The sequence below is a fragment of the Bombina bombina genome, chromosome 3 (assembly GCF_027579735.1).
Source record: "Bombina bombina isolate aBomBom1 chromosome 3, aBomBom1.pri, whole genome shotgun sequence".
NCBI lineage: Eukaryota > Metazoa > Chordata > Amphibia > Anura > Bombinatoridae > Bombina > Bombina bombina.
Window position 1 is genome coordinate 1,273,489,796 of NC_069501.1, and position 11,923 is coordinate 1,273,501,718.

The following is an 11,923-nucleotide window of genomic DNA, read 5'->3' on the forward strand; positions in this document are numbered from 1 at the left end:
AATGTATAGCTAGCCTTGGTCCCAAACGGACAAAAAATGGAAAAGTGCTGTGGTCATTAAGGGGTTAAAGGAACAAGATCTAGCAGCCACTTCCCTTAGCTGCAGAAAAATGCAAGTAAAAAAACGTTTTTCTTCATTAAACTTAGTGTGATGATGATACAGTCTCTGTTGTGTGATTATTTTGTTTTTGTTCATTAAACTTAGATTGATGATGATACAGTCTGTTTGTGTGATCATTTTATTAGGTGCGGTTTAGAAAATGTTTTTGTTTATTAAACTTAGTTTTATGATGATACAATCTACAGTATATTTTTAGGTTTATAATGCCGTTTACCATTTAAAGTCTTCATTTCAAAGCTTTAAAAATAATGTATTCTAACTCCCTCACTTCCCATTGACTTACATTATAAACTGGGTTTCAATTTACAACTGCTTCAATTTACAACCATTCCTTCTGGAACCTAACCCCGGCGTAAACTGAGGGGTGTGTGTGTATGTGTGTATATATATATATATATATATATATATATATATATATATATATATATATATATATATATATATATATATATATATATATATATATATATATATATACATACACACACTTATATAGGAATATCTGTTTATTTATACTTAGAACATATTCCCCTATGTACAGAACAATGGAATGTGAAATACAGTAATTACATAGTTAAACACTTTATTAAATATGAATATTGCATAAATATGATTTTTTTTATGTTTTCACCTACTTGACTGCAAAGGGTTCCAATGCACTTACATATATGTCTACATGTGTACATATGTATGGGTTTGTATGTATATATATATGTCTACATGTGTACATATGTATGGGTTTGTATGTATATATATGTCTATATGTGTACATATGTATGTGTTTGTATGTATATATATGTCTACATATGTATGTGTTTGTATGTATATATATATATGTCTACATATGTATGTGTTTGTATGTATATATATATGTCTACATGTGTACATATGTTGTATGTGTATATATATATATATATATATATCTATTACGGTACCAACAAGATACCAAGGGTTAATACCAGATGAACGATGTCCTGAATATGGGATCAGCAACTCATAACCCAGCTAATTCCCCCCTCAAACACGAGACCAGGCTCCACATTGAAGGTTAAAACAGAATGTGCTTTATTGAAGGCTATATGCCCAGTATTTATGCAGGTCTGACCCTAGATGGGGGGTTGAAAGAATATTGTACATTAGATAGAGGGAAAACGCCCTTTGACATGCCACAATAGAATTACATTACTTAAGCAGATAAACAATTTAGTCTTTCTTATCACTTAGGCGTCTGCTCTCTGGATGTGATTAAACAATGTGAATGTTTATCACTAAACTTAATTACAGTACACAATAGCTGATGCCAGCAACCCTGTCTTTAGAAAATAGCTTCTTAAAGCTGAACAAATGTAACTCTTTCAGTACTGACAGAAGGGTCTGTCACAATATATATATATATATATATATACATACATATACATACACATATATACATCGCTATGATATACACACACATATATATACATCGCTATGATAAAGCCCTTTGCAGCCTTTTTTTTCTAACACCTGAGACCTCATATCTTTGAGCCGTTGTAACTTTTTATAAACTTTTTTTTGCTTTTGGGCAACAGTTAGTGTGACACTCGTAATCTAGCGCTTGATTGGCTCTTGCACACACATGATTCACTCAGTCACTGAACCAGCCTGCTGTACATGTTGTCATTGATAGTATTATGTTTGGGGCATTTTAGATTTTTGCCTCCCCACATTGGCAAAAGGATATTACAGTCATGATTGTGAATGGCGCTGCATCGCATTTCTGCTAACTCCTAGATGCTATAAAGGGCCCTGAATACATAGGGGTGGTTGCAATTTGCAATGAGTACTTTATGTTATCTTGCTTGTAACTGTGTGATGCATATTCAGTGTAAATGCAGTGTATGACAATGTAAGTAAAACCTTTACATATGCATCTGTTGATGTTATTTCTGGATTATGTTATTTGTATGTATAAAATATGGAGATTAATTGCAAACAGCTTTGGATATGCCAACAGTTTGTTTGTGTCATGTTACATCCATTTGATAATGTTATTTCTATATTAAAATATCTGACAATCACTGTTTTGAGATATATATATCCTATACTATAAAAGGCCAAGTGTGTTTGTCCGAAGCTGTCATGCGCAGTAGAGACAGCATGAGGACAAACACACCTGGCCTTAAGTCCCTACCTGTTCTGCCAACTGCCGCGAGCAGAAGTGGCCGTGGCCGAGCGTGAAGGCCCGTGAAGGGGGCAGGGCCCTGAAGAGAGCTCAAACAGCTCAAGAGAGGGTGGGGAGAGAAAAAAAAAGAGAGAGAGACACACTCATCGCTCATCACTTCAGATACGAACATGATTCAGATGACACCTTGTTGCAAGTTCAGGGAATAGATCATGTCCCCAAACACAGAAGGGGGGAGATAGAGAACGTCTCCTGGATCAAAGAGAGGTCTATTGGATTTTTAAACTCCAGACCAAACATCCCAATAGACTAACATCCATCATGGATGTAATTTTTTTTTTTTTTTACTAAATTTCATGTAAAGCAATATCATAGATCAATAGGGACGTGCATGACTTGGTATAATAGACGCATCCAAAAATTATATTAAACAGGAAAATATACATGTATGGGACAATGGAAACTTGTAAAGCTTGATAACATTTAAATTCCTGCTAGTATATAGATAACATGGAAATAAGGGTAAAGGAAAACAAAAAAATATAGACATAACAGATAGATCAAAGTGACCCCCCCCCCCCCCCATTTTTTTTTCCACTCCTACTTGGATTGAAATGGTTGAATGGTCATACACAGTAGCCATTTTTAAAACTATATGGAGGTTGTTACCTTTAAGATTCAACAGGTGCAATTAAAGGGACAGTCAAGTCCAAAAAAAAAAAAACTTTCATGATTCAAATAGGACATGTATTATTAACAACTTTCCAATTTACTATTATCACCAATTTTGCTTTGTACTCTTGGTATTCTTAGTTGAAAGCTAAACCTAGGAGGTTCATATGCTAATTTCTTAGACCTTGAAGGCCGCCACTAATCTGAAAGCATTTTGACAGTTTTTCACCACTAGAGGACGTTAGTTCATGTGTTTCATATAGATAACATTTAGCTCACACACGTGAATTTACTGAGGAGTGAGCATTGATTGGCTAAAATACAAGTCTGTCAAATTAACTGAAATAAGGGGCTGTCTTGCAGAGGTTTAGATACAAGGTAATTACAGAGGTAAAACGTGTATAATTATAACTGTTGGTTATGCAAAACTGGGGAATAGGTAATAAAGGGATTATCTATCTTTTTAAACAACAAAAATTCTGGTGTTGATTTTCCCTTTAATTATCATATTGCCTTTATATTGTATCTTGGGTAGAGCATCCAAATGTCAGTGACCAAGGGCTAGAGGAGGCCTGAAACATGTTTGGCAAGCTGCTCTACCCAAGATTAAGGCCTTTATCTTGGGACCTTTGGCTTTTATGACTCTGTTTTTAATTATTTTTGGAAATAAAGATCTTTGTTTTTTACCTTCATCGATTGATTTTTGGAATTTGATGGTGCGGACTATAAAGTATGTGTAAACCGTGATTTAAGTACACCAAAGGCAGGGTGGATTTAATTTAAAGGGACAGTAAAGTCAAAATTAAAATTTCATGATTCAAATAGAGCATGCAGTTTTAAACTTGCATGTTATTTCTGCAGACACAAATTCACAGTTTTGTAAACTACAATTCCAAATGCCATGGCCGTGCCCTGGATCGAACTTGAGACCTCTGCAGCACATTCTCTCTCAGCCTATTGTTCCGTCTCTGTGCCACTGGAGGGCTCTGGTTCAAGCTGAGAGTTTCTTTGTCCTGCTACCTGCACTGGGTAGCTCTCTGGCTACACCTGCTTGCCAGCTGCAGGTTGTTTCTCAATCAGCACTGCTATTTAAGGTAGCCTCACAGACCACTCCCTGCCTTAACATTGTGGTCCTACCAGTCTGATAGTGCTTCTGACCTTGTCTGAGTTCCTGTTTGATTTCTCCCTGTTTCCTGAATTCAGCTTGCCTCCCGACTACTCTCTTGGATATCCCTATTTGTTGAATGATTTGACTGCTATTCTGGTATACCAAACTTGGCCTTGTCTCGTGACTATACTCTAACGGATTCTCCTTGTATTTGGTGACTTATCAGACTGTTCTCAGGTATCTGACTCTCGGCTTGTTTCCTGGCTATTTTCTCATCACCAGCCTATCACTGCTACCTGTTATCCTGTATCACTATCCTGTCTTCTCTGGTATCCTGCTCCTGTACCCAAGTCCTGCAGAGGGTGCCTGCTATTATTTGGAAAGGGGACACTGAACTGATGGAATTATTTTTAGAAGATTTAAATTGTAATCAATTAGGTCTCAACTTTATGTCAGAAACAAATGCTAACAAAATACATTTTTTTGGATTTGGAAATTAGTATTGTGGAACAGAATCTGCAGACTAAAACTTTTTTTTTTTTAACCCTTTGAGTGCTAAGCACTTTCCCACCTGGGTGCTAATATTTTCTAAGTTATTTTTTATTTTTGGGAAAAAAAAAATGTAACTTTTTTTTATTTTTTTACAGACCAAGACTTAAACTGTAGGTTAGGTGATTACCTTTCCAACAGTGGGTCTTGGGGTCTGTAGCTGCTTAGATGCCTGAGATACAGGCTTCTAAGCAGCATGCCCCCTCCTCCTATACTTAACATTGTTAAGTATAAATAAAGTTGCGCGGTGACGTCATCACGTCATTGCGCGTGACGTCACCGCGCATCACGTGAATCCCCGGCGATGCCCGTCACTCTACAGGCACGATCGCCGGGGTAGGATCGGTTAGGAGCCCCCAGATCTCCCTCAAGGTGGGAGAGTGCTCATGACGGCTCTGAGCCGTCATTAGCACCTGAGTGAGAAACTCTGTGACGGCTCAGAGCCATCATTAGCACTCAAAGGGTTAAAAAAGATTGACTAACAATTTTAAACATATTAAAAGTTGTCATTTAGATAAATGGATTGATAACATACCCAAGAGTCAATTCATGCGCATAAAGAAAAATTGTAGCCAAAAAGAGGATTTTGAAGAACAAAGTGTCTATCAATGAAACAAATGTTTCATTGATAGAGGTTATAATGAAGATTATTTAGATATGGCTTTAAAAGAAGTAGAAGGAATAGGGACTGTCTATTAAAAGAGAAAGACACGACAACAGTTAACGTGGGTAGTAATTAGGATAAATTGAGCATACCTTTTATCACAAAATATAATGCCCAACAAAAGTGCATTAAATCTGTATTAAACAAACATTGGCACCTTATTAGGAAGGGCCACATACTTGGAGACCATGTAAAGACAAAACCAGAAATTATTTTTAAAAAAAAGCTAATAATTTTAAAAACTTCTTGGCTCCAAGCGATTTTAAAAAACAAGAAAGTAAATATTGTTCAAAGTTTACATGGAGATAGGATAAAAGGTTTCTTCCCTTGTTACAGCTGTGTGTCCTGAAAATATAGTAATAAAAAAAGTGTTGTCCCATCCACTACTTTTATAATAGAGGATATAATACGTTGCACAGACAAAGGTATTGTATATCTTATACGGTGTCCGTGCAACAAGCAATATTTAGGACAAACTCAAAGGACCCTGACAGACAAAATAAGGGAGCACCTTTGTAACATAAAACATTTTAAAGAAGCTCACAATGGTAAAGTTGAGGGTTTACAATTATGGGGCCTAAAAAAATGTATATAAAGACCCCAGAGGAGGAGATTTTAATTTAAAAAAATCCTATACCATGAAGCTGAACAAATATTTATTTGGTTCCCTAACGCCAGAGGGACCTAATGCAGAACTTGATTTGAATCCTTTTATACATAATTAATGCTCTTCCTCTTATAAGATTTCTCCACTATTAACACCTCAAGGTTAGAAACCAGTTATTACTAATCTGAATTTTACTATTATAATTTTTATTATTTTTTAATTTTATCTTTATTGGCATATTATACTTCTAAGATGAGATTTTAGGATCCTAGGTTAAATTAATAAATTTTATTCTTAACCCTATTCTAAAACCTCTTTTAAACTTACTTGAATTTAATTTTTATGTTTGCGCCATATGAATTTATGTCTTCTAGATGTCCTATTTAGAAATTAAATTTATATTTACCATTTTACATTTACTCAAATTGTGGAAAACAGCTGGAAGTGATCCTGCTCGCTTCCAGCTGCTTTCCGGTTATTGCAGCGATGCCTCGATATCGAGGCATTCTGCAATAACCATTTTTAGCCATCCGATGCAGAGAGAGCCACTCTGTGGCCCTCTCTGCACTGGACATCTACGGCTAAGTTCGTTGGTGGGTGGGAGCCAGTGTGGGAGGCGGCCATCAATGGCCCTTGTGACGCAGAGGGGGGGCGGGATCGTGGGCGGGGATGGCCGGGGGCGCGCACGGGGAAGGAACCGCTACACTACAGAAATAAGTTTGTATGAAGTGGGCAAAAGGGGGGGGGGGGGGGATAGATTTGATCTAGCAAGATCGCTTTGGCTGGTGGGGTGTTGGTCTGTTGGGGGGAAGCTACACTACATTTTTTTTTGCAAACTGGGTACTGGCAGACAGCTGCCAGTACCCAAGATGGCCCCCAATAAGGCAGAGGGGGAGGGTTAGAGAGCTGTTTGGGGGGGGGGGAAATCAGGCAGGTTAGGGGCTAAGGGGGGATCCTGCATAGCAGCATATGTAAATATGCTTAAAAAAAAATATTCAAACATTCCTTTTATTTTAGTACTGGCAGACTTTTTGCCAGTACTTAAGATGGCCGGGACAATTGTGGGTTGGGGGAGGGAAGGGAGCTGTTTGGGAGGGATCAGGGGGTGTGATGTGTCAGGTGGGAGGCTGATCTCTACACTAAAGCTAAAATTAACCCTGCAAGCTCCCTACAAACTACCCAATTAACCCCTTCACTGCTAGCCATAATACACGTGTGATGCGCAGCAGCATTTAGCGGCCTTCTAATTACCAAAAAGCAACGCCAAAGCCATATATGTCTGCTATTTCTGAACAAAGGGGATCCCAGAGAAGCATTTACAACCATTTGTGCCATAATTGCACAAGCTGTTTGTAAATCATTTTAGTGAGTAACCTAAGGTGACCAGATTTTTAAAATGTAATCCGGGGACATTTTTTTTTTTTTTGGCAGATGGTAAAAAAAAACTATTTTATTAGCATATTTTCATCAAATTATATATGCAGCGTATTTGGTATGTGTTTATGGAGTGATTGTATAATATATACGTTATTTCTCACATTTTCACACACATGCATACACTCAACATACATATATACGCACATATACACACAAGCAAACATATACACACACAAATTACACAAGTATACATATACAGACATGCATATACACACACAAGCATACATATACACACACACACACACAATCATACATATACACTGTGTGTCACTTTTAAGTGCCCATACAGGTTTTTTTAAAAAAAAAAAAACACATCAACCATGACATAATCTAGGGTCCATACCCAGGATTTTTTTTTTCAGTGCAGAATACAGCAGCACTTTACAGTGTTAGGACTGATCAGTAGATATAATGGGAGCTGTAAACAGTAAAAATAGATACCAGCTGACCCACTGGCTTTTTGCCCTGTCTGATGCTATGGCCAGTCTGCTCCTGCCTTTAAACATTTCAAGCAATTAAATAGGGGCAAAAAATTGAATTATGATATTTATATTATATTAAAAAATAAAATCACCTGCTACAAACATTATACATTTCATAGCTTTATGCCCAACTATCGATAAATCACATGTGCTGCAGAGCAAGCATTTTATCTGTCTCTTTTTAATGTACTATTGATAAACATGATTTTGAATGGGCATTGTACGTGTCAGAAGCTTCAGCCCATGATTACATTCTATGGGCCATTTCCACCCTACGTGTCTCCCAATGCTGCCTTATTCTCACCAACAAGTCAACACAATTTTTTTCACAAATGACCAATCATTTTATATCCCTTAGCTACTGGTAACACAGAGTTGTGATTTATTTTTAACCCCCTCACTTAAATGATCACATGCCAGTAACAGTTTTAACCTCCTATATACCTGTAGCGCAACAGTCGTTTTTAACACAAGGATATTATATTTTTAAACCTCCTAGAAATCCTCCAACACAATGATTTGTAACCCACCAGAGGTCAGAAAAACAGTATTAACAAAATAAATTGCCAGTCACACACAAAAGTGCAATCAAATGGTTAAATAACCACTGCAAAATACAATTGCAGGCAGCTGTGATTTAGCACCCTACAATAAACTGATGCCCCCAGCAATAAAATTATGCTTCCAGCCCCCTCTGTAATAAATTATGCCCCAGCAATAAACTGATGCCCCCAGCACACCTGCAATAAAATTATGCTTCCAGCCCCCTCTGTAATAAACTCTCGTCCTCGCGTCGACTCAGACCGGACTCTGGCTGCACTGCGCCGATGGATCATGCGGGTGCACACTGTCACTGACTGATCTCCGAGTCCGCCCCTCCCACTTCTGGCGCGCTGTGCGTGCAAAATTTAAAAAAAAAATGGCGGCAAAAAAAGAATAAAAAATATTTGGAAAAAAAGGCATCTAAAAAAAAAATAATTTAAAGCCGGTGCGGACCCCCTTACTGCGGATCACGAGGCGGTCGCCTGTTCGCTTTGCCCAAAGGCCGGCCCTGTGTCCCTTTAAGAAGCACTGCAGTAAACCCTGCAAGTTAATTCTGATGTTTATGTCCCATTAATTATATAATTCTATGGTAAATATCACTTACTGCTTTAGTTAGGCTTACCAGAAGTCCCACTTTTACTGGGATTGTCCCGGTTTGGAGGCGCTGTCCCAGTGTCCCACCCAGTTGTTCATTCTGTCCCAGTAGGGTTGCCACCTCCAGGTTTCAAATCATGTGTCCGGGTTTCAGACCACCTGAAACCCGGACACATTATTCAGAATGACTGGACTGTGGCTCTCCAGCATAGTTGGATGCTGGTACTTTGTTACATACAGCCCTGCTTAGCTTAACGTTCGTGTCCTTCAAAGTTTACATTTAGTAATACAGGCTGAGTGAGCAGCATAGGTTTTTTTAATTTTGTAGTACTACTTGGTTTATTTTTCTAAGAATTTAACACCCACCCCCGACCCCTGGTGACATTGCCGGTAATACACCTTTAGGGGAATCATATGGGTATGACTAGGAAGTACAGACAGGCAGGATTTTTGGCCTGGATCTTGCTTTACTTCATGCAGGATAGCATTTTGGCTGTAATCTTCCTGCATTATGGTATAGAGTAGCCTCTTAAACAGCTTTAGCAGGTACGTGTTTCTTTTTTACTTTCATTCAATGTTGTATTTATGCCTTATCGGTATTTGGCTCTGTTCCTTAATTAGACACATAAAACACATATTACACTGCAGATATTAAATTGTGAAATTGATAATTATAAAAGTGATAATTATGCTTGATGTTTGGCATTATTTAGAATCTGAGATTTAGATTAATGATTTATTTGCCATGACAACGTAATGGTGCCTTTTTCACTAGGGGGTGGTGTTATGGTCTATTTAAACTGTGTGATTCACTTGTTTGACTGAGGAAGGGTAGAGTATCCACGAAACATTACACACATAAAAGCTACTACTTTAAAAGGACTGGTAATTGCCACGCCCCCTTGACCACGCTCCTGACCACACCCCCACTGGCACCGCACCAGGTGGTCCCAGTTTCACCTCTAAAAATTATGGTAAGCCTAGCTTTAGTGTATTTGTCCTTTAGAGATCCCAGAATTTTATCTGCCTTTGCTTTGGTCATCTTTGGGTCAGGACTTTGTAGATAAGGTTCACCTGGCTCACAAGCAGACAGGTGATCCAGCAGAGCTTGTCTGGGGAAGGACAGGGCACCGGCTTCAGGTACATTGAAAGCGACCTCCAGGTGGTTCCACACAAAGTAGAGGAGCCCTTGGGGCTCTTCTTTATGCCCTGAAAATTTGGATTCTGGTGCCCATCTCATGTCATATGATTTGCTGTCATATTCAACGTGATACATTTCGGGCTGCACAGAGAGTAGTACCGGCTGGAGGTCATCAAACTGGTCAGTACCAGGACTGTGTATAAGAACCACATGGCTTATCTCATACTTGAACATCTTTGTCCCCAGCACCCTGAGCTGTGGCTCCCCGCCCCCACAGTACTGCTCTTTATAGGCACAAATGAGCTCTGACAGTGGGAATGAGAATCGGAAATTTCCATATCTAGAGGCATCTTCCTTCAATGCTGGAGACTTTGAGAAGTTGTCACCATCTGACCATGAGCTGATGTCACCTTCTGGGGCTACTGCGCTCCACCAGGACAAAAACACCCCCTCTGTGTACTTCCCGAGGTTCCCTTTGCTACTTTTGAAGCCCTCAGACATCACAATCTGCTCCGCTCCCACCTTGGTAGTCACGTGCTGAAGAGAGGAGACGCAGAACCTTTCCCTAGTATTTTTAAAGAAGTCCATATAAGAGTCCATATTCTGAATATTATTAATCATATTTATCGTATTAGGTTTGATATTATTCCTCCGCGCATAATCAGATAAATGATCAGAAGCCTCTTGAATAGATAAAAACTTCTCTGGAGTGAAATAAGCTTTTCCTTTTTTTGCTTCTATCTCTATGGTTTCCATTGCAGCAAAAAGATCCGGTCCCTGTTAGTGTCACTGACAAATGTCACAAATGAATCTCCCTCTCAGCTGATCTCATCTGACCACATTACGCCCTCTAGTAAACACTTTCTTGTACTGGGAGGTGATGGGCGTAGTCAGGATGGTCATAAGGAAGAACAAACTGGGTTATTATTATACACAGGTAAAGCTGCAGTATATGTGTGTGCTGTATACAGTGTGACAGTTACATACAGTGCAGTACTTACTGGTTATTATTATACACAGGTAAAGCTGCAGTATATGTGTGTGCTGTATACAGTGTGACAGTTACATACAGTGCAGTACTTACTGGTTATTATTATACACAGGTAAAGCTGCAGTATATGTGTGTGCTGTATACAGTGTGACAGTTACATACAGTGCAGTACTTACTGGTTATTATTATACACAGGTAAAGCTGCAGTATATGTGTGTGTGCTGTATACAGTGTGACAGTTACATACAGTGCAGTACTTACTGGTTATTATTATACACAGGTAAAGCTGCAGTATATGTGTGTGCTGTATACAGTGTGACAGTTACATACAGTGCAGTACTTACTGGTTATTATTATACACAGGTAAAGCTGCAGTATATGTGTGTGCTGTATACAGTGTGACAGTTACATACAGTGCAGTACTTACTGGTTATTATTATACACAGGTAAAGCTGCAGTATATGTGTGTGTGCTGTATACAGTGTGACAGTTACATACAGTGCAGTACTTACTGGTTATTATTATACACAGGTAAAGCTGCAGTATATGTGTGTGTGCTGTATACAGTGTGACAGTTACATACAGTGCAGTACTTACTGGTTATTATTATACACAGGTAAAGCTGCAGTATATGTGTGTGCTGTATACAGTGTGACAGTTACATACAGTGCAGTACTTACTGGTTATTATTATACACAGGTAAAGCTGCAGTATATGTGTGTGCTGTATACAGTGTGACAGTTACATACAGTGCAGTACTTACTGGTTATTATTATACACAGGTAAAGCTGCAGTATATGTGTGTGCTGTATACAGTGTGACAGTTACATACAGTGCAGTACTTACTGTGTATA

The 11,923-nt window shown here is 38.5% G+C and overlaps 1 protein-coding gene across 1 annotated transcript in view; it reads right to left on the minus strand.

The window, feature by feature from the left end:
• LOC128654734 (uncharacterized) overlaps window positions 1-10,863 on the minus strand; it is a 71,014-nt gene extending 60,151 nt beyond the window's left edge. The window contains exon 1 of the mRNA XM_053708830.1: window positions 9,922-10,863. Within this exon, the coding sequence (XP_053564805.1) occupies window positions 9,922-10,834 (913 nt within the window). The 5' untranslated portion in view covers window positions 10,835-10,863. The remainder of the gene's footprint in view (window positions 1-9,921) is intronic.
• Window positions 10,864-11,923: the final 1,060 nt, after the last annotated feature.